Below are 26482 nucleotides of genomic sequence, written 5' to 3' on the forward strand. Positions count from 1 at the left end.
TTGTTAGCTCACCTGAAGAACAGGTAGGTGCTAAAAACTTGTCTTTTGCATATTTTACATTCACAAAGAGGAATTTTGTCAAAATACTTAAATGGTACAGGTAAACTTCAGAATCTCGACATCGGATATGTCGACAACCTGGGATATGTCGACGTCCGTCATCTACAATACCCGAATAAAAGTCATAGTAAAGGTTCAATTATCTCTTACTTCAAATCATCACCAATCTTTTTCAACCCATGACCCTTGTTTAAAATATATACGCATGTATTACAGCAATTACTGATCTTTTCAGCTGTCAAAATCATGTCGACTTTCGCGGGATTTAAAACGAAAGGAGAATGGTAGATGAATATTGATCTCGATCATAATTAAGACGAAGAAAAACAGAAATAAACAAAATCGAGGCGGGGGTATAAAATCGGGTCGGGCGGGTATGAGAATCTAGGAATATTTTTATTATGGCCAAATAGGAGAAAAGCAAACAGAGAGCTCCAAAACATCAGAGGTGGGATCAGGTGCTATGGAGGAGTGAGCATCCCTTGCCAACCAGTCGCACCCGTCTTGTGCTCCTTGTCATGATCGGGAAATAACAGAAAAATCTGTCATCATTTCAGTGTATACCGTTATTATTAGACTAACAATTAGTTTGAAAAATGTCAGTCAGCATTTGACTCAATGATAAATTTTATTGGCTGATAAGGTCATTGTATGGACCGTTGAATTATGAAATGATGACTTTCAACGAGATTCCTCATATATTCTTATTTCATCAACTTGTGTGTCAATAATTTACCTCATTTTAGAAATTGTTCATATGTAGAACATGCTCTGCATATAGAATCAACTGTAACAACAAACTCAGGTGACCCATTGCTATCTGTTTTCTTTTGTCGTTGTGCATCGTCCTTAATCTATCGTCCATCATGTGTTAAAATTTTCAGCTTTGTCTCTGCAAACGCTCAGCCAATTTCAACCAATTTTGGCACAAAGCATCCATGGGTAAAGGGGAACAAAAAATTTGAATTTCATGGTCCCTGCTCCCCAGGGGCCTCCAGGGTGGGGCCAATAGCACTAAAACTAATGCAGTCTTTAAAAACTCTTCTTTACTCCAGGACATCAAGTAGTCAAACTGTTGGCATGATTATACCCCCCGCTTGAAAAGTTGGAGGGTATATAGTAATTAGTATGTCTGTCCATCCGTCTAGCTGTCCGTCTGTCTATTACACTTTAGAGTACCCATCTCTTATCCGCATCTCCTCTCATACCACTGAAGGACATTTAATGAAACTTTCACAGTATCTTTATCACATATTGCCGTTGTGCACCTCCTATTTTACTTTTTGATCTGACATATATTTTGTATTTTCCAGAGCAAAACATGGATACTGCCATTATATTCATATGGAAGGTGGGGGGTATTATTTAGTGAGCTCATTGCTCACAGTACACCAAGGTATGGGGTTCTAGAGCTAGGGTGGGACTAAATAGATTATAGAATGAAAATGCATTATTTCTTTGAAAATATTCTTCTCTCTCCTGGGTATGAAATAAACTAACCAAGCACATATTTATGAAGAATAAGACTGCATCTTCAAAAATTGTGAATTTTATGATCCCAGGGTCATGGGTTCTGGTGTTAGGACAGGGCTCTTTTGATTACATAGTGAAAATACATTAATTCTTTGAAAATGTTCTCCGTAAACAAAAGTATATATTTATCAGAGGCGTAGTCACAAACTTAAAAGTGGGGGGGGAGGGGGGGCTCAACTCCAGAAATTCTTTGACAAAACAAAAAAAAACAAAAAAAAAAACCAAAATTGAAAGTTTCCCAAACTCAAAACTCAAAAATCCTATTTCGTGTGGGGGGGGGCAAATTTTTCAAAGGCAAGTTACCTTCGATATTACATTCCTATATTATACAACTATTACTTCAAGACAGAAGCTTACTCAGTTGTTGAAAAAAAAATTGCCGTAAAATGAGGTTTAATTTTATTTCAAAATAGCTGTGATTTTGTTCTTCGTTAAAAAGTGTGGGGGGGGGGCACAGACATACTCTTGCCCCCCCCCCCCCCCCCAGTTTTGATAGTGGGGGGGGGGGCTAGTGCCCCTGCTGTGACTACGCCTATGTTTATGAAGAGGAAGGTTGCTAAATCTTCCCAATTTGTGCATTCATGTCTCCTGAGTCAGGGGTCCTGGTGTAAGGGCAGGGATCTAATGATTATATAGTGAAAAATGCATGAATTATTTAAAATCTTTTCCATTGCTCTTCGGTATTATGCCAATGATCTTAGTACAGTGTATATATTTTTGATGAAGAAATATGCATCTTTCAAAATGGTTAATTTCAGGGCCCCTTGGTCAAAGGAAATGGAAGGGGGGTTTAGGGGGGAACTTATAGTCTGAAAATTAATTAATGCTTTGAAATCTGCTTTTTGGTATTAATCAACCATTTATGAAGAAATGAAATTTATGAAAAAATTTCCAAAATTTTGGAATATGAACCCTCAGGGTCAGTGGTTCCTAGGGGTGGGACGATATACCGATACACCGATACATATCGATATTTTCCTCTAAGATACGGTTTAAGATACAAGCATTCAAATATCGGTACGAAACGATACACAAACGACCTATACATAAAATTGAAAATGAAAGTACATGTCCTTCAAAAATGGCGGCTTGCACGAAACGAAAAGATGTTGTTGATTATTGAAAACACACTTTAGAACTAACAAGTCGTTGTTTAGGGGTAAAATGTTTTCACTTTTAAGCAGCCTCGGAAGATTGTACAAGAAAAGTTCAGTATGTACTGCCTGCTATACACAGAAATCATGGTTTCCAGAGCATTTGATATTATTAATTGTTTGTCCATTTCGTATTTTTTTTGTAATCTCTGCTTTGCTACAGACTTTCAGCAATTACTAAAAATGTAAATGTGATGTTTTTAAATGAATTTTAGTTAGTGTTCTCTGATGAACTACACAACTATTTGTAAACAACTTCTTAAAAGTAATTTGGTAATAATAATAATATGTACATGTATTATTGTTTTTGTAAAGTTTTAGTGAATGATATTGATGAACTTCAAGAATTAATTTCAAAGCACACATATAGATAAAGAATAATTTGTTGATTTAATGTCAAGGCAAAAAAAATGAAATAAAATGCTAATTCTTTTGAATAGTTTTATAATTTATCAATCCGACATGTTGATTTAATGACAAGACAAGAAATGAAATAAAATACAGATTTTTGAAAATAGTTTTATAATTTATCAAAATATCGAGATATGTATCGTATCATGCCCATATATCGAGATAAGTATCGTATCGCAAGATCTGTGTATCGTCCCACCCCTAGTGGTTCCTCTATGGTCGGGTGCACAACTGGTGGTTATAATGTGGAAATACATTTTTTCTTTGTTATCTTCATCTACCTCTGGATATTAAGTAACCAAAGTAAGCATGTTAAAAATGGTGCCTCTTTCAAAAATATGAATTTCATCATGACTTTTGGTTTAAAACTAGAGGTACTGTGAGTGATGAGCTAACTAAATGATACCCCCCGCCTCCATAAAGTTATAATGGCAAAGTCCATGTTTTGCTGTGGCCGGGAAAACCCAAAATATGTGTCAGATCAAAAAGTAAAATAGGAGGTCACAATGGCAATAAAGATTCTGTGAAAGTTTCATCAAATTTCATTCAGTGGTATGAGAGGAGTTGTAGATAAGAGATGGGTACCCCAAAGCGTAACAGACGAACAGATAGACGGACGGACAGAATTAATGATTACTATATACCCTCCCGCTTTTCAAGCGGGGGGTATAAAAAAACAATTTCAAACGTTGGAAAGTTGTTACATGCTACTCAGGTGACCTCTAAGGCCCATGGGCCTTTTGTTTAATTTTATTTTGATGAATGGTGTTGACATGGTTACAAACATTGAAAATATTGTAAAATCTTATTAGAAGCTACCCCTACAGTTGAAGTCTTATTTCAATATCTTGCCACAAAAAGAGACTTAATCAAGAATCAAGATGGAAAGTTTCAAGTCCCAAGCTTCTTTTCTCTTCCTTTATTATTAGTACAAATCAGTAGAGCTTCAGTCTCAACAGAGACTTCTGTTTTTTAAAACATGCTAAAATCTGCAGAATTTCTTTGCTTTTAAATCCTAATTAAGCAATAGCATGTTTTGATAAATAAATTTATTTACATAATTACGCTGTATCAAATATTACAGAGAATACATGTATGTGAAAAATACGGAAACTTCTAGTGAAGAATATATCAGTGGAATATGGCTGAAATATTGCTGAATCAGCAAAAATGGCAAAAATCAATCGATCAATCTAGTGAAAATACAGTAGCACACTATTCTTTCTTCTTTGATTGGAGATATTTGAATATTTGAACTCTGTTGTTATCTTGTCCCACATAAAGATTGTTCTCATCATCCACACACACACTAATGGCAGTAGATATTTGTTTTTGTGTCAGTAGTAGTGACAAGAACTGACCATCCTGATCAAGAAGGTGAATATTCACCAGATAACACACCAGTATGTGACCGAGGACATCAGTACAGATTCCCCAAGGAAAAAAACCTGACCCCTGACCTGTGTAGGAGAATCTGTGTTGTCCTGATTTATTCACCACCACTACTGCCTTTTTATTATAGTCTGATGTACAGATATCTCCATTGATGTTTTCTTTGATGTAGTGTGGTAGTCTATACAGTACCTGTCCTTTGTTATCCCACTGTATGTTCTGTATTTCTTTCCCTGTCTTGTTGTACCTGGTGACTTTACCCTCTCCAATCTTCCTCATCCCCACCAGTAAGTCCCCATTGATGTGGGAGGAGTGTATGCTGATTGGTTCCCAGCCTGCTGTTTTAATGAATTTAGTTATATTGTTATCCAGTGTTGTCCTATTGATGACTTTCTTTTCTTGGTCTGTAAAGATCAGACCTCCATCCTGTGGCACTGTGTGGTAACCACGTCCACCACTGGTTTTTATCTTCTGTAGCTGATTCCCCTGTAGATCTTTTTGGATAAGGTTACCATCACCATCACTGACCCAGAGTCTGCCTGACTGATCCAGTGACATATGGAATACTTTGTCATCACCTGGTACTGTGAACTCTCTGACCTCAGTGACAGAGGAAGACAGAGACAGTGTTTGTTTCACATTAGATGTTGGATTTCTTTCTTTCATTACTTGATAGGTTGTTGATTTTGGATTTGATTTTGGAGTTTTTGCTTTCAGAGGCTGTACTTTTCTCATCTCTCCTTTTTTGTTTGGCAAGGTTACTTTCCCCATTAATTTGGCAATATCTTCTTTGCTGTACTTTCCAGCAGTAAATACAGGCATCACTGGATTTGTTGTTTCTGGTAAGGGTTGGATTTGTATGTCCTCTGCAGTTAAGAGTTTTGAAGGCTTCAAAGAGGACAAATAAACATGGAACTTTTTATCCAGGTCATTGAGATAAGTAATATACTTTTCAATGGTTGTATCTTGGTTATTTAATTTTTCCAGTAATGAAATCTCTATTTTGTTTACTTCATCAGTATTTTCGGAAGCCACTTTATCCACCAGACTTTTAAGGGACTCGGCTTCAGCCTTCATAGAGGTTCTTATGCTGTCCATTATCTTCTTGATTTCTTTGGCATCTCCATTAATTTCTCTCTGCAAATCTTTAGATGTTGGCAGGAAATACTCATGAATTTTTGCAATTTCTCCTTGACAATGGGAAAACTTCTCTGCGTAAATTGATTCAAGATCAGTGAATGTGTGACCTCTATGTTCTTGTGTGGCAGTGCATTTGGAACAAATTTGGATTTTACATTCATCACAAAGAAACTCTTTATCCTTGGTGGGGTGGATCTTGCATTTTTCTATGGGCAGTTGTCGTTTTCGTTGCTGGTATAGGACTACCTCGTGGCCTTTTGTCTCTGGACTTCTCAGATGTCCATCTCTGCATTGTTTACATAATCTTGTATGACAAATATTGCAGTAAAATTCACAGTTTCTCTCACAATCTTCAATGTCACACTCTAAAAAGTGCTGAGCTGTACCTGGTAATTGTGCTTTTGACAGGGCCATCTGAAAGAGTGTTTACGTTATAATCACTTTGGAAAAATTAATGCTGTTCAGAAGGAAAGACTTACCGGTATTCAAATGTTTGTTCCTTACTTGTAATTCTGTTGACTTGAAGAGATTTCCAGTGAATCATTAAAAGCATACAGTGAGAGTATTTTAAAGAGGATATTTGTTCAGAGACATACTGTAAATTTATTATAAGTATTGAAATGAGTCAACTTATTGAGATTTTACAACAAATAAAGACTCTCAGTTAATAAAAACTCTTTCATCTTTATGAAAGTATAAATTGATCATTGAAGCATTACAATCATTTAACTTACTGTTTATCTCCAAGGTGACTTTAGTGATCAGCCATTTTGAACGAATTTACACCTGTGAATTTAAAGCAAGGCTGTAATTAACTTCCTGGTTGTTGATAAATGTAGATTTAAATGTCTGTGGTGACACAAAGAAAGAGGTTCAGAGACAGTAATAGATAATAGATACAGTGTAACCTGATACCATGTCGCTTCAAAATCACAAATACAAGACTATTTACAATACATAATTAAAGAATGTCTTGTAATTTTTTTAAAGTATCGGATTGTAACTACCTATATGTATAAATAATGTAGCAAATTCAGTCTTTGAGGCATTGTTTATTTTGACTTCTATCACAGTAATTTCAGGGAAGTCGCCAAACATTTTTCATAATTACCATATGCCTTTCCGCAAACTATACTGACTTGATAAAATTATTCAAATTCAATATCCAAAAAAACTTAAAGTAGTTGAAATTTTCAAAACACTAAATAACCATTGAATTTGATTGATTATTTATTGTTTATGGTCCCTCTCGAGAATTTTTCACTCATATGGAGATGCCACCACTTGCTGGTGAAGGGCTACAAATTCTGACATATACTAGGCACTTACGGCCTTTGAGCTGTAAGGGATTTTTTTAAGGCCAGTACACAAGACCTTGGTTTATATGGTCTCATCTGAAGGACTGGTTGCCACATCCCAAAGTAGGATTCAAACCCATAATGTAAGGATCAAATTGACTATAAAGCAGATGCTCTGACCACTGGACCACATGAGGGAACATCTACTTTAAGAGGAAGGGATATTTATTTTTGATTGTATGTCTTTTATATGATGTTTCTTAGGTAAAGATTTAGTGATTATTTTGGTATTTTGTAGATATTTTGCTACAGCCTTGGAGAGTGGCCACAGCTACAATGGATTTGAACTGAACACCACCGCCACCCAGTTTGTGGTAAACCTGACCCTTACTGACCGGGGACTTGAACAGTTTGAGGAAGTTCTACTGGCAGTTTTCCAGTACGTACACTCACTGAAGAACAAAGGGCCACAGAAGCAGTACTTTGATGAGATGAAGATAGTGGAGGAAACCAAATTTAGATTTAAAGAAAAGGTAGGTGTTTTAGTCAGGCAAAGAAAGAGTAGGCATTGTAGTCAGGTAATGAATAGATGCTTAATTATAAAAAAAAAAAGAAGAGTATGAACCAGGTAAACAAAAAATTAGATGTTGTAGTCAGTTCAAGTTAAGACAGATGTATGAAGTTAAGAAAAGGTAAGTGTTTTAGTTTTGTAAAAAAAAAGTTATTTGCAGTATTCTTTTCAGGAATATAAATATGTCCCATTTTGCTTTGGATTTTGGGATTAAAATTTTTGTTGTGGTTTTAGGGAGATGCAATGGATTATGTAGAGAAAGTTTCAGAAAACATGCAGATATTTTCCCCAGAAGATGTTTTAACTGGCAGAGATTTAATGAATGAGTATGACCCAGAGGTAAGTCTAGTAAATAAATATAGAGATAACTTGATGAAATTCAGTAAATGTTAAGAATTTATTTTTGAGGGTTTTTAAATTTTTTCAGCTGATTGTCAAGTGTCTGGCAGATCTAAGGGCAGACAACTGTTGTATTTTCCTGTCATCCAAACAATTATCAGATAAATGTGACAGACAGGATATCAAATGGAGTCCTGTAAAGTATGGATTGACAGAAATCAAACCTGAGTGGATTCCAAGATAGCAAGGTGGTATCTCAGATTATGAGTGCACTGTTTACTAACTTCATAAAACCATTAGACAACATAGAAACAAAAGAAATGGATTTTTATTTAAATCTGTTAGACTTTGGTTTCATTAAGTCATGAGCCTTAAATTTTTAGCTCACCTGAGCCGAAGGCTAAGTGAGCTTTTCTGATCACATTTTGTCAGGCGTCCATCTGTCCGTCTGTCTGTAAACTTTTCACATTTTCGACTTCTTCTCAAGAACAGCTGGGCCAATTTCAACCAAACTTGCCACAAAGCATCCTTAAGTAAAGGGGATTCAATTTTGTTCAAATGAAAGGGCCTATCCCTCATTTAAGGGGAGATATTTGGGGATTAATGAAAATTTGGTGGTATGTTTTAAAAATCTTCTTCTCAAAACCGCTGTGCCAGGAAAGATGAAACTTATTGGGAAATATCCTCAGGTAGTGTAGATTTAAGTTTGTTCAAATAATTACCCCCCGGGGGTAGGGCGGGGCCACAATGGCCGACCAAAGTTTTACATAGAAATATATAAGAAAATTCTTTAAATATCATCTTATCAAGAATTACAAAGCCATAATCGATGATATTTATATGGAAGCATCCTCATGTACTGTAGATACAAGTTTGTTCAAATCATGACCCCCGGGGGTAGGGCGGGACCACAATGGCCGACCAAAGTTTTACATAGAAATATATAGGAAAATTCTTTAAAAATCATCTTATCAAGAATTACAAAGCCATAATCGATTATATTTATATGGAAGCATCCCCATGAACTGTAGATACAAGTTTGTTCAAATCATGACCCCCGGGGGTAGGGCGGGGCCACAATGGCCGACCAAAGTTTTACGTAGAAATATATAGGAAAATTCTTTAAATATCTTCTTCTCAAGAATAACAAAGCCATAATCAATTATATTTATATGGAAGCATTCTCTTTTTCTGTAGATACAAGTTTGTTCAAATCATGACTCCCGGATGTAGGGCGGGGCCACAAGGGCCGACCAAAGTTTTACTTAGAAATATATAGGAAAAATTCTTTAAAAATCATGTTATCAAGAATAACAAAGCCATAATTGATGATATTTATATGGAAGCATCCTCAGGTAGTGAAGATTCAAGTTTATTTAAATCATGACCCCAGATGATAGGGCGGGGCCACAATGGCCAATCAAAGTTTTACATAGACTTTTATAGGAAAATTCTTAAAAAATCATCTTATCAAGAATAGCAAAGCCATGATTGATCATGGGACTACTTTTAGATTTAAACTATTCAATAATAAACCAATTTCTACTTTTTCCTAGCCATAGTGCTCAGATGAGTTATGTGGCCCATGGGTCTCTTGTTGTTCACTTTAGGCAAGACTTAAAACTAAATCTTAATGGTTGTATGCATGATCTTTCAGACCCACCAAAAAATCCAGATCTTTGCTTACCAAAACCAAACAAATCAATAGGTATGTATATGTAGTGATGAGGTTAATATATTGTAAATCATGTTATTCTCAGTATAAAAATTAGAACTTGAATTCATATTTAAACGAGACTTGGATATCAGCTTACTAAAGAATACACATTTAATATCTTGTTAATTTGTTCATTCTATTTTACAGCAACAGATTTCACAATAGCAGAAGTGGAAGCAAAGTATTGTACAAAGGTGGGACATATTTCATGGCTTATTTTATTGTTCAAAATTTTAAAATAAGCTGTTGATTCAAATTAATATGTGTGATTATTATTGTACAATGTTCATGTATATAATGTATAATTAGAAGGTTTTCTCAATTCAACTTCATAAAAAGAACATTCTAATATCATTTATCTTCATTCTGTGCCTTTGTATATAAGAATTGTCAAAATATTAACAGTGACATATAGGTCCTTTGGGCCGGGTGTAAGAAACTAAACTTATTGTTGTAAAATATATTGTATTACTGTAACAATACACATGTCACTATAATAAATAATTTACTTACTTACTTACTTACTTCAGCATCCTATCACTCTCTCGGAAAATGAGTTGTGTACATTGTACTACAAGAAGGATTTGAAATTCAAAGTGCCAAAAGGTAAATGGTTCACTCCTATAAAAGAGAGATATTCAGATAATGCATCACAATACCATATGGATATAGGGTTCTACAACTTCTTCTAAATTGACTCACTTCAATATCTTTTAGAAATACGTTTTACTACATTTTGTATAATTATGGCTAAAGTTTCATTGCTTACAGTTGAAAATTTTTTTTGTAGCTTATGTGTGTGTTCAGTTGATGTCACCTATAGCCAGCCAATCAGTGAAGAGGTAAGAACAACTTATCTGTGCTTTCAGTTGATGTCACTAGTAACTAGCCAATCAATGAAGAGGTTATAATAGCTTATGTGTATGTTCAGTTGATGTCACCAGTGGCAAACCAATCAGTGAAGAGTTAAGAATACTCTTATTTTTTTTAATACTTTACATACTGTACATATAGACCAGGGATTAATCTAGGGCATATTTACTACCGATATTTGGTGTTTTTCCCCTAGAGAAAATTTCCCCCTAAGATCTAATTTTCCCCTCTTAATGAGAAAAATATTCCCCTTATAATATAAATAAAAAACTCAAATATTTTTTTTTCCTTTATAAAAACTGAAAATTTAAAGTAAAATTTTTCAGTATATGAGAAATATGGTTTTATTTTGTTACTTTAAGCGCTTTAAGGTAGGATTGATTCTTTATGGCACGCCGATTGGTTCAAAATTATTTTCTGCACAATGATCACGATTTTATTCACGAGCTAGAAGAAAAATATACACGAGTAAAATAAAAATGCACGTATCGGTAAAAATTGCACATAGTTTAAAAGATTTTTACACAAACATAACGAAAAATACACGAATCCGAAATTTTTTACACGATTAAAGGGTTTAATATGCACAAACAAAAATCGAAAATTGCACGAGCAGAGGAAACTAAAAATTACACAAACAATTTTACTGCGCATACAGCTGCGCATATCATTACTATGCACATATAATATTCATAGTGTTCTTGGTTTTCTGTACTCTTTATCTCTTCGTGTATGCTAAGCTGAACGTTATCGAGAATGGAAGTTGCTTTTTTACAATCCGATTTCGGATGAAGTGTTTCCATCTAATCTATGCGAGAGTATTTAAAAGCTTTTTGAAAATACATGTACTATGTTTTTCTAATATTGACCGAGATCAAGGATGTATTATATGATGCGGCCAAAAATTGTAACAAGAATGAATCGGTACGTTTGTGCTACAATGCGGGGTAAAAAAAAAAAGGACCATTGGGTATGATGCATTCGACTCCGAACTAAAAGTACCTAACGATGAAAGTACAGTACGGCTGACAAGGATCTTGATTTTAGAAAAATCATTTGAGGAGATTTTTTCCCCATTTCGGAATAGGAAATTGAATATTCAGTTGGCTGGACATTTATAAATGTGTACATTTTAAAAGTGAGGATTAACTTAGATGTACACAACGTATTGTTAATGTCAAACATAAAAACATTTTATTTCTATTTACATATGTATCCAAACTTATAAAATATCCGATATCAATTTTGTTTGAATATCTGTAGCCTACTTTTTGTTATGATTTTTTCCATGATAATTCATATTTTTAGTTATAAACTTCGAAATAAAAACAAGATATTTCTTGTAAGCCTTGCCCTCATTCGTAATGGCAATTACTTGATAAATGTTTTCATTTTTAATAAAAAGAGCCAGATAAACGAGGAATATACTTATATACTCTATGCACATGCGCTCTTGTGTTTTGTTAATAAAATTTGTCCAAATAAAATAACAAAACTCTACTCAAATAATCCTGGCTATGGAAAAACACATGATCAGTGGCGGACCTGGCTCGTGGATCGATTGGAGTCCCAATATAAATTTATTTTTAAAAGTTTCAAATCGTTGGACCTATAGTTGTTTAATAAAATTTTAATTTGTGTATAAAAATTGTAATTGTAACAGGTTGGGGGGAAACATAAATTCCGCTATAATAGTGGTATTTCACTATAATAGTGAAATTACGCTATATTTCCCGTCGTGGATACCCTCAGTTTCACCCGATACCACGAAAGGCGTTTGAACCGCACGTCATAACTCCTTTCTTAATGAGATTTCATGAATATGCATATCGAACTCAAAACGAGGCTAAGGTCGTATCGAGTACAAACAAAGATGGAGGAGAAAAAAGCGTCTGCATCGCGAGACTTGACAAAAGTACCAAATATTACCTTTGGATTTGTCGAGAGCTACATAAAGAAAGGAAGTCAGAGTCTCGGAGAAAAAGAAATATCTAAAGGATATAAATATTTCGCCGAGAGATATGTAACAAACATCACAAGTACGTATAAATATCTCCGTTTGAACTTTCACTTTGCTTATGATCATGATATGTACGATGGTCAAGTGTAAAAATCTATACACACAATGAAGGGAAAAAAAGATGCGTTTAAATTATATTTATGAATAATAATCTTCATAAACTAATAAGTCAACAAAGTTATTCATTTTCCTAAATTAATTTAGTTCACAGTGCAGTAAACGGTTGTGTAGTTAAAGGAAAATGCCACAGGTCACAGCGCAGGAATGAATCCCCTCATGATATTGAGGTAAGAAAAAAAAATTAGTTTAGATCAGTAAGATGTTTAATTACATGTATAATTAGTAAGTCTAATTAAAAAAAAACTGATATCAAGATTTGTAAATTTAGTGACAGATAACAATGCTTTGCATCTACTTTTTCTATGCACGAGTTATCAGTTTTGTTCAACAAGCTGTGGTACATTTTATAGATTTTTCTGCTGGATGGTCCCAGTGTGGACAGCAGCTCTTGTTCGTGTACAATTGGACAGTCAGGACACTGCGGGCATGTGACTGGGCTGTTATTTTGTCTTGCGCACATGAAATCAGTTAACATGACATTCATACCATCTGATGTTTTGAAGACTTCTCTGCCTCAGACCTGGCATCTCCCACGAGGAGAGAAGATCTCTGGAAGCACTGCGGACAACGTGGTTGTACATGGTTATGATTCCAAATTACCTCAAGAACAACCCCGTGGATTACGATCAACTTTGTACAATCCAATCAATTCTGATATCTCACTGATCTCTGACCTTTGTTCCAGAGTTTCAGCAGTTGACAAGACTTCTTTATTACTTACTGTTGTGAATTTGGATGACAAAGTGGACTTGAAATATACAGAAACAAAGTTCGGTAAATTTCCAAAAGGATCTCCACTTGCTGTGCAACAAAAACTGTCATCCCATTATGTATTAAATATTTTAGATGCTGGTGAATTTCCACTTCTTCCTGTTGAAAATGTTATGCAACAACAACTGCATGTGATTCTTGATGAAAAGAAAAGTGGTAGTTTGTCTGCTATATATGTGACAGAAGAGGAGTGCCATAAAATTGAGGAAATGACAAGGTTGCAAGGAGAAAGTCCCAAGTGGCATGCCATTCGCAAGGAGAGGATAACTGCATCTGTCTCTGGTGATATTGTGAAGCGTAGAGCAGGTAAGGTGTTACCTTACAAAATCTTATCATGGTTTATGCAGACATTACCTCATTCAAAACCATTTTCAATATTTGATATATATTTGCATCAATTTAAATTTACATAAACGTGTATTTCCAACATATTTCATATGAAAATGAATTTTCTTTGCACAAATATAAATTTTAATTTGTAAGCTGAAATTATTGTATATACATGTACTCTGTTTATAGATTTTGGACCTTTGATTAAAAGATTGAAGACAACAAGAAAAGTCGTCACAGAGAGTATGCGACATGGATTGTCGTTCGAGGCAGTTGCTGCTGAAGCCTTTGTACAAGTAAGTAATGTTAATCTATCTATCAAAGATGTAGCATAATACAATCACTAGTATACATGTTCACAAGATTCTGGACATGTAACACAATTTATGCATGACTGATGTTAGATTCATGTATGATGTATTTTGTTTATATCATATCTTTAAAATCTTATTAATTTTTTCTTAAATTGCAGTTGCAAAACAACAATGTCAACATATACCCTTGTGGAATCATTGTCAGTCCTTATGCTTCCTGGCTTGCTGCTAGCCCAGACAGGAAGGTATACAACCCAACTATGAACCCCCCTTATGGTTTGCTGGAGATAAAGTGCCCTGTGAAACCCTTAACAGAGTGTGTTTATTTGAAGAAGGATGGGGATATATGGAGACTGAAGGAAAACCATAACTACTACCACCAAGTTATGATGCAGCTTGCCGTGACAGGTCTTACCTGGTGTTATTTCTTTGTGTGGCACTGTGACGAGAGCCATTTGGAGGTGATTACCTTTGATAATGAAGAGTGGCAGGAAATGAAAAACAAGATTGATTCATTCTATTTTAACTATTTCCTTGAATAAAAACAATCTTTGAAACTTATTTTTAAAATACTTTTTATCATGCACAGTAAAACAAACTTATAGCAAATACACTTTTAATAAAATGATGACTAATGAATTCACACATACAGCAAATTGATTTCTTTTCCCTTTGGTTTTGAAACATAGTTTACATACTGACAAATATTATAAATTTGAAACAAATTTGTCCCTGGAATTTTGTTATAAGTATGTTTTACTGTACAGCTATATTAAAAACAGAGGGCCAATATGGCTTACTGAATAAAAACTGAAAAATAGAGGATATGTTATGTACCGGTATATATAAAACCCTCCCTTATCACAAGAAGTAAAAAATTATCTTGAGAAAAATAACCAATCTACAGTGTTCAGCCGAAATCAGATTAATCAACAATAAAAACAGTCATTGTAAGAATTTAATTACTAGTTGACATCATAAATACCATAGCAGCTTACACCCTGAACTCAAAATTGAGTAAATATATGTCCTGTATTCACATTGATAAAATTTTTCATTTACACCAATCTTTTACAAGAGGACCTCTGAACAGAGTCAGCATATTAGCAACAGTCCAAATCTGATTTATAGTACCAGTCATACTCAATGGGATGACACCATCAAAGAGATGGTATTCTTTGACCCTACGAATATGTCGTTCAATGTGTATTCTTAGCTTTGCAATAATTTGTGTTTGTTCTACTTCCTGCTTTGAAAACTGACCTTGGCTAAGAAGAAAGGGAGGGGTGTTGACAGAAATGCCTGTACCTTCTAATACCTTGTTCAGCACAAACCCTTTGTCAGCCATAATTGAGTCACCTTCTTCCATAAGATCAAGTAGGCCAGATAATTTTGTTATTTCAACATCTGACATGCACCCTGTGTATAATGAGGACACAAAAGTGAGAGCTCCATGAGGAGCGATTCCTACAAGCCCTTTCCATGTGTGTGAACTCTTATATGTTGAATAACATTTTGACCCAAGTGCTAAGGATGATGGACGCTCAGTTTTAATCTCTGTGCAGTCAATTATGACTCTAGTTGAGGGGTAAAACAACTTGAAGGACTGGGGCATTTTTTCATAAATGTGTTCCTTACTAGGCCAGATACTTATGCTGCCTAAAATAAAATAAAGAAAGTTTGCCCATGTTATGATCTTTCGACTAACAGTAGAAACATGACAATTGAATCTGACTCCTAAATCTTGTGCCATTAGACCACACTTCAACCTGCATAAGAACATGAACAACTCGTCAATTAACAACATGCTTCTTTGTTTGCCTACATTTACCTGCTGGTTAGGTTTATCACAAGATTTATAATAATAGCTTTTCATACATGTTGCAGTAGGTTTGATGTATTCAAAAAAAGCTAAAAACATAGCCATTGTAGTAAATCCTGTGTAAAATTGAATCATTGAATCATCATTTGAAAACCGCTGAATTCCAAATCGTTCAACCTCAATCTTCTGTTGTAGAGTCTTGATTTCCTCATCCCTCTTCTGCAACAAATTTTCTAATTCTTGGACTCTCTTACTCTTCTCATGTATTTCATCAGGAGGAGGAGAACTAAAATCATGAGATTTTTTTTAAAGAGACTCTGCAAAAATTATATTAGTACATGAAAAAAAATCATACCTTACTGACATGATGACCAGCATTCTACTGTCCAGCAGCAGTTGAAAGTTAAATCATTCAAAAAAGTTGATTACAATTGCAAACTGAATATATCAAGTAATCAGTTTGACAAAAGAATAACTTTTCTGAGAATGATTCATGTAAAATTTGACTTTATGATACATCTCCTGAAAAATTCAAACTTCTGATTGTAAGTCTATATTCCATCAGTATGCATATTTTTAAAAAAATGTAGTCACCTTATGCTTTAAAACGTCAGAGTTAGACAATATTAATTAAACCATCTTGTTGTACACAAATAAATATTATAACAACACGGTATAAACTTACCATTAGAAATTTCAATAAAATGTATTAATATTGTGTTTTACCGGTAGTATTGTACATGTAATGGTGTTTTGTTCTGTTGACCTGTAGTACGTACATCACAAAAAATCTGACCAAAATTAGAAATGTACTTTTTACATAATTAATATATATATATATATTTCATAAATCTATGTTTATTTTACTATACAACAGATTAATATGAATCAAGTCTTTTTTTAGCTACTCTTGAAAAATTCTATGAAATTACCCATCCTCAATTAACAATGGAGTAGAATCCATTTCCTCAGGTCTCACACTTGAATCCTCAAATTCCTGCTTAGGTCTTTTCTCTGGAAGGGTGTGTTTAACTATTGGGCGTCGACTGTTGGTATCCGCCTTCCAGGAGAAAACTGAGGGTACCGACCCAGGTTTCAACGTTGTCCTCACTGGAGTCCACTTAATATCTTCCTTTTTAAAATGGCGAGAGCAGACAACTGTTTCATCACTTATCTGAATAATTATAATGAAATGAATTTTACACTGAAATATTACTTACATGACATAAACTAGAAGCAGTAAGCATTTTGGAGCATATTACATAACTTTAAGCAATATAAATTAAAAGATGCATCTAGGGATATCAGATGGTGAACTGGTTAATGATACTTGCTAACAGTAAGATACTGTAAATACAAGTAGCCTAATCCTAGTTATGTGATTTCTTTTTAAGTTAAGAAACTAGGGTACCAATCTTCACATGTAAAACACTTTCATTATTTAATATTTATCTATTAACGAATTTTCATACTAGATTTAACATTTTTATTATGATTACAGAAAGTTATGCGAAAAAGGTTTAGCTGACATTGAGCTCAACATGAATAAACAGCTGACTGACTTGCATTAGTCTACTCGATTTACATGCCTCTGCATCAGATGACATTTCTGTTCATTGCATAGTATGTCATTCCACATATATTCTGACAAATATATGAAAACATACTCTTAACCAAGGGATAATATATATCTGTTTACATAAGTGCAGATCACTGATCAGTTTGCATCGACATTGTTTACGTGTTCTTGAAACACGTATCGGAAGGTCACTCACGGTAAACAGAGGACCAGGGTCTCTCCTAATCGCTTGAATCCACTCCTTTCTCTTTTCTGGAGCCTTTGGTATCCGGTGAAAGGATAAATCTGGGTTAAGCCTGCCATTTCCATTACAGAATGGCACACAGCAGTGCTTGTCGTGACCCTTCCCTTCCTCCTCAGCCGCCGACATTTTGTTTCCAATTTTACCGACCTTAGCCTCGTTTTCGATTTCTGAGCGCGACTTATGAATATTCTTTGAAAATGCACTTACAATGAACAAAAACTGTCATGCTTGCATGTTTTGAATTTTAATAAATTTTCTACCGTTGCGTTTGAAAATGCGAGCACTCTTTTTTTAACGGAAGTTGCATTTTTAACATAGCAATCGATGACTGCGGGGATATATAAGCCTGGTTGAATCACACTTATTGCTTATTAATGTGCACAAATTAATGTTTGTTACAATTGTCAACTTAAACTGGAAAGTGTTTATTGAATTAAACAAGAAAACAATTATTTCTTTCTGCATGGTTACGGGTATGGAGACCCGTTATGGTATACAGAAAGACCCATAATAACAAACATGAAAAAGAGTGTATCGATATCTTTTCTCTTAACAAAATCAATTTATAATAAATAATCCAAAAATTACATATAAACGATCCCCAAAAATATATCTAATTTTCAATATCGGCTGGTCAATTGTTTATTTCAGAAAAAAAGACTCAATTTATTTCGGTGTCGGTAATATTCAACAAGAGTGGTTGTAACCTTATTTTAACACATGTTCAAATAATTATAATTCAACAATCTTTTTAACTCCCCACAAATGTATCTTTTTAACTTTTATAGTTATGCACCTGGACAAAAAAGATTTAACTTTAAAATCTGAGAGAATTACATTGTAGCTATAGTTTTTTGTTATTTAAAAAAATATTTATATCTAATTATATCCATATGAAATGAAAGTATATAGCAAAAAATCACATTAAAAATATTAATTTTTCAGACTTTTAGATTTATGCCATTGTATTATTGTTTAAACTACAAGGAAATTTCATATAACAAATCATCTTGCTCAGCATAAGAAGTGTCTAAAATATCTTCGACTCAATTTATATTTTCCACAATTAAAAATTGATGTAAAACATCAAATTAGTCGCAAACAATTTAGCATTTGAAAAAGTACTTTCATAATTCTGAAAGTATATCCATGCAATGGAAGTGCAAGATATTCAAAGCTGAAGTAGAATCTTGAAAAGCGTATATTTCCATTTACAATCAATTCTTTTTTCATAGACTTCATAGGCGTCAGAACCGGAGGGTGCTAGGGGCGCCTAGCCCCCCCCACCATGTTCTTGCAAGGATATACTTTTTCTTTGTATTGTAAATTGGGGTTTATCTTTTTTGTTGGTTTACCCCCCCCCCCCCCACTTTCAATTATTTACCCTTTCAATTTGCTTCAGACTCCTATGGACTTTATTACATCAATGAATATATCTCTGATGAGCAAATGCATTAAAATATGTATATTCGTACTTATTGTATTGCTTTGAAGGCAGTCTGAAATAAAAATGACCGAACCACGTGCACCCTGGATCTTGATCATGCACGTGATAATCCCTATGTTTTCTGCAAAATATGCTCTGCTGGAAGGCAAAATAAGGAAACGAAATTATTCTTGTATCATTGGCAGCATTCGCAGCTATTACATATTCAAAACAATTTTTACGAGTCGAAAAGTTTTTTTTTTATTTTTTTATTAACCATGCATTTTATGCACCACGTCATTATGATGCGACCGGAAAATCAAATTTTTTTTATATATATATATATATAAGTAATACCTTTTGTAAACTCTTTTTACGAGTATATAGTCAAAAATTATCAAATAGCTTAATGAGAAAAAGCAATGAAATTAAAACATTATAACAAAAATGTTTTAAATTTTACTGATGATTTTCTACATGTAATCAATGAAGAATTATGATATTGAACTTTTACAAAAAAAAAACTTCTTATTTCCCATGTTCACTATTTAACAACCATGTACAAAAAGATCGGCTGTAGCAACGGTCGATAATAATGGGTCTTTCCGTTTACCATAACGAGCCTCCATACCCGTAACCATGCAGACAGAAATAATCGTTTTCTTGTTTAATTCAATGAACAATTTCCAGTTTAAGTTGACAATTGTAACAAACATTAATTTGTGCACATTATTGAGCAATAAGTGAGATTCAACCAGGCTTGTATGTTCCCGCAATCATCGGTTGCTATGTTAAAAATGCTACTTCCGTTAAAAAAAGGGTGCTCGCATTTTCAAACGCAACAGTAGAAAAGAGCCATAGCGCATTTGATAGTCACTTTCGCCTACTCTAGGCCCCGCGGGGATCCGGGTTAGAATAGGTCCTCAGTACCCCCTTGCTTGTCGTAAAAGGCGACTAAATGGGGCGGTCCTTCGGATGAGACCGTATAAACCGAGGCCCCGTGTCACAGCAGGTGTGGCACGATAAAGATCCCTCCCTGCTCAAAGGCCCTGAGTGCCGAGCATAGGCCTAAATTTGCAGCCCTTCACCGGCAATGGTGACGTCTCCATATCAGTGAAATATTCTGGAGAGGGACGTTAAACAGTATACAATCAATCAATCAATCAATCGCCTACTCTAGTAGTGACTTTTGAAATACTTTGTTTAACAAAAATTTTGTCATACAATGTTAGTTTATACATCCCTTAAAGCAACTCATACAAAAATAATATTCAATTATTAATAGTTCCCTCATACGATAGAAATAAAAATCGTTCAGTTTATATGGAGAATATAGTAAATACTGAGGTACCCCCCTGAATAATGAGAAACTGTAGGAAAAGACCACCCATAACCAGAAAAACAACTTTTGAATAATTTTATTTGGATATAACTGCACTTCATTACGCTTAGATAATTTTGGTTAAAGGTGGTTTTCATATTGAAAATGTTGAAAATATGTATTTAATTTTTCTTCTAAAATTATTTCAAAATTCAACAACCTGTCTTAATTTTATACAATTGAGAATCAAGACTTCGTGGTATAGTGGTATGATTGCTGGAGTGAAGATATAATGATCGTGAGTTCGAGTCTCACAGTGCGTGTACTACGATTTTATTTTTTTTTCTCGTGTGCATTTTCCTATGTTTTCTTTTATTATTTTATAATACATGTATAAATAATTTTTAAAAGAGATATATAATGCAACATTACACATTGAAAGTATCTTGGGGAAAAACAGACTTAAACTATTTTAATAACCCAAAGTCATAACTGTTAGCCTGTTTATTTTTAAAATTTTCAAACAATCTTGTTTAGAATAAGGGTATTGAACAAGTAAAATTACTGTCATGCAACAAAGTTGCAAATATAAAAATATAACACTAGTTCACAAATGGTTACATATACATGTGGATGGATTCTGATTTGAGAACAGAGAAGGTACACGTATCTATAAATAGAAACAGGTGATTTCCTTTTAAGGTGGCTCATTACATCCACAGTTTATTTTAGATTTCAATACAGCACCACTTATAATGTAGATGTCAAATATCCAGATGGGGGTATTGATATCATAAATATTTTTTATAGAATTTTTTAGTTTTTGTTTTATTTTAGTGAAATGTTTTATTTCATGTTTATTATTCACAGAATTTCAGAATTTTCAGTGTCAAATGATGGGCATCTTCTTAAGACAAGTACACAAAGTGAAAATACCTCATAATACCTAATAATAATTTTATTAGAACAAATAATTTTCTCCTAGGAAACAAGTAATGTCAATATCTTTTTAATCTATGCATAAAACGTTTAAAAAATGTGTTCTGAAGAGACAAGGAATGTATTTCAATGAATTACATGTGTCAAATTGAATGAAGAATGTTTAAACGAAATGAAAAATCCAATTTAAAAAATATTTGGTATAAAAAGTCCACTTTCAAGAGTTATCTTTCCTAATTAGCCAAGACTCAAAACACTATGGAACGTTTGACATTACATCTGAAATTCATAACAAAGCTTTAAATTGCCAGAGTATACATTTAAATCAAAACAAATATTAGTCTCGTTCAACCAGACCCTCGGCTGTCTCCGTAAATCTCCGACCACCCAGAGGTCTGCTGGTCGGAGTTCACGGAGACAGCCGAGCGTCTGGTTGAACGAGACTAAACAAATATATAAATTAACACCAACACAGTAAATGGCGCAATTAAATAAAATTTTAATTTCAACAAGGTTGTAGATTTTAACTCGAATTTCCTCCATACATACACGTCAGTGATTGATAGAGTTCACTGCATGCATGGCTATGAAATTGACATTACTTGTTTGGCGAAGATTTGACAGTTGCTTTCTTTTGTTTCTGCCTAACAGCAATTCTTCTTGGTTTATGCATAATAAATCCGTTACTTTGTTTTCACTGTTTACAACACCGCATGTTTCATCTATTTTTAAAGCGTTTTAAAGGCCAGGGTCATATTATAGAGGTACCTACACTACTCGTTCCCAGGGCAAACCGGTCGACACAATGGAGGTTTATTTTTTTGTGTAGTTCGTCATCAAAAAGTGGTGTAATGAGCCTCCTTAAATACTTGTGTAGGCCGAGTCGTCGGTAAGGCAGCTATGGCTCTTTATTAAAATTCAAAACATGCAAGCATGACAGTTTTTGTTCATTGTAATATACATCATGACGTGCGGTTCAAACGCCTTTCGTGGTATCGGGTGAAACTGAGGGTATCCACGACGGGAAATATAGCGTAATTTCACTATAATAGTGAAATACCACTATTATAGCGGAATTTACGTTTCCCCCCAACCTGTGTAAGTAACTTACCTTTGAAAAAAAAGTTGGTCACTACCCCCCCCCCAACCCCCCACGAAATAGGATTTTCGAGTTTGGGGAACTTTATATATATATTTTTTTTTTGCTTGTCAAAGAATTTCTGGACTTGAGCCCCCCCCCCCCCCCCCCTCCCCCCGAAATGCAAAATAGGATTTTCGAGTTTGGGGAACTTTCCTTTTTTTTTTTTTTGCTTGTCAAAGAATTTCTTTTCTTTCTTTTTTTTTTTTTTTTTGCATGTCAAAGAATTTCTCGACTTGAGCCCCCCCCCCCCACTTTTAAGTTTGTGACTACGCCTCTGGCTACACATAAATAAAACGGGAATGGATACTGCAGTTTGATAATAAATGGAAAGAATATAGAACTTGTTTTATCATTCTTGAAAAATGCAAATAAATCATGTTCTAAACAGAGCACAATTTTTGCAAATATTTTCAAAGACAACAAGTTCTCTTTACATGTAGAATTCGTATACATAAGATTTTAAAATTTATTATTTACCAAACACTAAATTTAGGTTTTTTATAATAACACTTTTCAATCCAAATCCATGGCAATTATAACAAGAACAAGACTATTTAATCATAAAATGAAATTAGTCGGCAAACGGGCCTGTAGAAGTACCCCCTCCTCCTTACTTTTTTCTGAGTATTATAGACTTTGCAACAGTAAATTTTCCTTATATGCTGGTTGACCCCCTAACCTTCAATTTTTTAAATGTTGTTAGGTCGAGCGCAAATTCCTGGATATGGACGGTTAATTACAATATTTATCGTCATAGTTTTAGGTTGAATTGCAATCCTGATTTAGATTGACTACTTCATGTACGCTTAAATTCATAGAAAATTATTTCAGCCAGTAGCATCAGGAGGGGCATATCCCTCCCCCTTTTCGTTTTCTTTTCTTTGGCAAACATAATTAACATTTTTCTATCGTAAATATCCACTGAAAAGCCTCGTCCCCTTTTTTGTTTGATAGTTTAGATCTAAGTAATATATGATTTTGTGTTTAGAAAAGAAGGTGGAATATTGTAGGTGCCTCACTACCTCAACGAAATAGGATTTTCGAGTTTGGACACTTCTCACCCATCCCCGCCTTTTTTTCGCTTGTCATGCAATTAGGTTTTTCATGCAATTTTTTTGTCAAAAAAAAATCTAACCCCCTCCCCACTATCAAAAGCGATGCTTTACTGACATTATATGTGTCTGTATATTATAATTTTAAATTGTTTTAACTCCTTTATATGCATTTTACCTATTCAAAGCAAACTCGATAAAAAACATAATATATTAAGCTTAAATTCACATAACTAAAATGACTACAATTTACATACAATTTTCTACATTTACATGGATATTTATGAAATCACTACACATTGTTCAAAATTAAAGACTGCATGTTCTACTTTGTCACATACCGGTACATAGTTATATAAAAAAAATTAATAATTATATTCGATCGTTTCAATATAAAACTTAAAGTTGCGCAATTATTTGCCTTATTTTTATTTTTTACTGTTTATTTCCAAAAGGTTTTCTGTCAAATTCCACAACCCAGATGATCGCAACAATGCTTCAAAATCTCTGTATGAATTGCTAGTAATCCTTAATCAAAAGGTATTATGGTTGTGTCAAATAACTATAAATCGATTAGCGTACAGGTGTCTTTCATTCCTTCACCAGCAGGGAGAGTTCTCTCTAAATGAAAAGGTCATGCATCCACATCCTTAATTATTACAAACGTACACACAGTGGGTGGTGGAGGAGAAGAGTTTTATTTGTTGTTAACTGTCTTGTATTACATCACATGCTGATTTTATTAATTTTTATGAAGACCTTTACTATATCAATATTTTACACTTTCAAAAGAAATTGCTATATAGACAATGATAGAGGAATGACACTGTGACAATTTAAAAATCTAACAATTAAACACACAACTGGTAATATGCATCCCTTTAACGTTATTTATACATGTGTAGAATGTTTTTAATCGGGGGTGTTCACATCCCATACTTAAGATTGTGTGTAAATTTATACATGTATAAAACACATTGTACATATTCTTGAGAGTCTAGCGGAATTCCAAAAGACTGAATCCTTTTTAAAAAGATTAAATAAATATTACTAACACGTTACTAATTTATAGGTATATGTTTCAAGCATCCAAGCCACCCTGAGCTGTTCTCTAATGAATATTAATAAAATGTGCGCAATGAGGATGCGTCGTATATTATGTCGATGTTGTATTCTCATTCGTGCAGTTTTCGTTTTTACGTTTGTGCAATTTTCTCACTATATCGTGTAAATATTTTGTTGATTGTGTAGTTTTTCTGCAGTTTGTGTAAATTTCAATAACTTTGTGTATACTTTCCTCACTTTGTGTAAGTTTTTACTTACTCGTGTAATTTTTGTTTAAGGTCGTGCAGAAAATAATTTTGAACCAATCGGCGTGCCATAATTCTTCTCATATTTCTAATACCGTATAGCGGGTTATTTTAGCGGGGTGCTAATTTTGGCTTATTTTGGCGTTTTGATGGTAGTCCGCTAAAATTTTAATCGCTAAAATAGTGAGTCAATAGTAAACTTAGTCTTCTTAGTGTTCATCGGTAAAGAGATGAAACCCTGTGTCCGCTAAAATAAATTACGCCAAAATTATTGGGCTACCTTTCAGCAGGCAAAACGCCAAATTTTACACCCGCCAAAAAAACCCGCTATACGGTATTTAAAAATTAATGAAATTTTCACAGAATCAAGAAGACAATACCAGTAAGTGATAGTATCAATGAGATTAAATTTGACCGTTTTATATTAGAGGCAAGGTCAGGTCAAGGTCATTATCCTTTTCCTTGACATTAACAATAAAAAATAACTGTTGCCAATCATGTGATACCTACTTCTATTTCAAAAGTTTAATGATTGTTCTTTTTGCATAAAAACATATTACTATATTGGGTCTATAGCATGATGTTACCAAATTTACATAAATAATTTAACTTAACTGGACATTGGCTAATCCGAATTTTCTCTGTTTTTCTTAATTTTTTAGTATATATTAGATATTTTCATATGCTTCCTATATTTAACTTTTTCTTATTTTCACATATAATAAAGTTGTCCTATAAATGTACAAAATGATACAAAAACAAAAAGTTTTGATCGTTTAGTAAGAGAGAAATAATACTTTTTATGGATTTTTGGCTCAAATCTGCACTTTGATGGGAAGCGTTTAAAAGCTAATAAAGTTCTAGTTTGTTTGAAATATCATATTTATTTGATATATTTTGAAAGTTTAGTCCCTCATTATTAATCTAACTTACATTTGAAAATTTCTCCAAGACTTCGATTGAGTAAAAATTATTACTAAATTAATTGTTCTATTATAATTTTGAGGGACAGAAAAGAAGATATTTTCATACGCCACCAATCCGCCAAAAATATAGTCCCTGCTAGTTTTCAAACGCAGTTTACCATTTCTATTTAAAGATGTACAATTGTGATGTGGAAAGAAAAATATGATCTTTTAAATTACTTACATCTCAATATATAAGACATATAAGCAAATATACTTTGAATGTTTCATCTAGTCAGAAACCAGAGAAGAATCCTACCTTAAATGGTCATAAAAATGCTGAAATTCAATTGTCGCCCAAGCAGGCCTAGGGCTTGCCCTGCACTTACTTGAGTGGTTCCCAGACCTGGCTGATTTTCCTAATTTCTCAAGAAAGGGTAGTTACCTCAAAAACCTAGATTAATCCCTGTAGACAAGTATGATGAGTAATTGTATTAATGGTATTTTGTAGTCAAGGTCTGCTGAAAATATTTGAGGCTGTGATGAAACATAAATTGGATGCCCCTACATACCCTGCTATCATGGCTGGCTTTGAGTAAGTTATCTCCTGATTCTGATCTTGAGAATTTTTTCCAGTACTACATCCATTGTCATAAAACATTTATCTGTGTATTATGGTGGACTAATTCTTTTCCTGATT

At 33.8% G+C, this 26482-nt stretch overlaps 1 protein-coding gene and 1 pseudogene across 1 annotated transcript; one reads left to right on the plus strand and one right to left on the minus strand.

Moving 5' to 3' along the window:
• Positions 1 to 6: 6 nt before the first annotated feature.
• The window catches only part of LOC134241939 (nardilysin-like), a 51599-nt pseudogene continuing 25123 nt past the window's right edge, over positions 7 to 26482 (plus strand).
• On the minus strand, positions 4302 to 6502 carry LOC134241941 (uncharacterized). Its single transcript, XM_062723952.1, has 2 exons — positions 6425 to 6502; positions 4302 to 6104 (listed from the first exon to the last, which is right to left on the minus strand). Exon 2 carries the CDS (start codon positions 6102 to 6104, stop codon positions 4374 to 4376), a length of 1731 nt encoding a protein of 576 aa, XP_062579936.1. The 5' UTR covers positions 6425 to 6502; the 3' UTR covers positions 4302 to 4373.

The sequence above is a fragment of the Saccostrea cucullata genome, unplaced genomic scaffold (genome assembly GCF_032062105.1).
Source record: "Saccostrea cucullata isolate Sc308-1 unplaced genomic scaffold, CSIRO_AGI_Scuc_v1 ctg438, whole genome shotgun sequence".
Taxonomy (NCBI): Eukaryota; Metazoa; Mollusca; class Bivalvia; order Ostreida; family Ostreidae; genus Saccostrea; species Saccostrea cuccullata.

What these genes read in the sequence shown, in the direction of transcription:
- LOC134241941 (XM_062723952.1), bottom strand. Translation starts at nt 6,104, where the DNA reads ATGGCCCTGTCAAAAGCACAATTACCAGGTACAGCTCAGCACTTTTTA.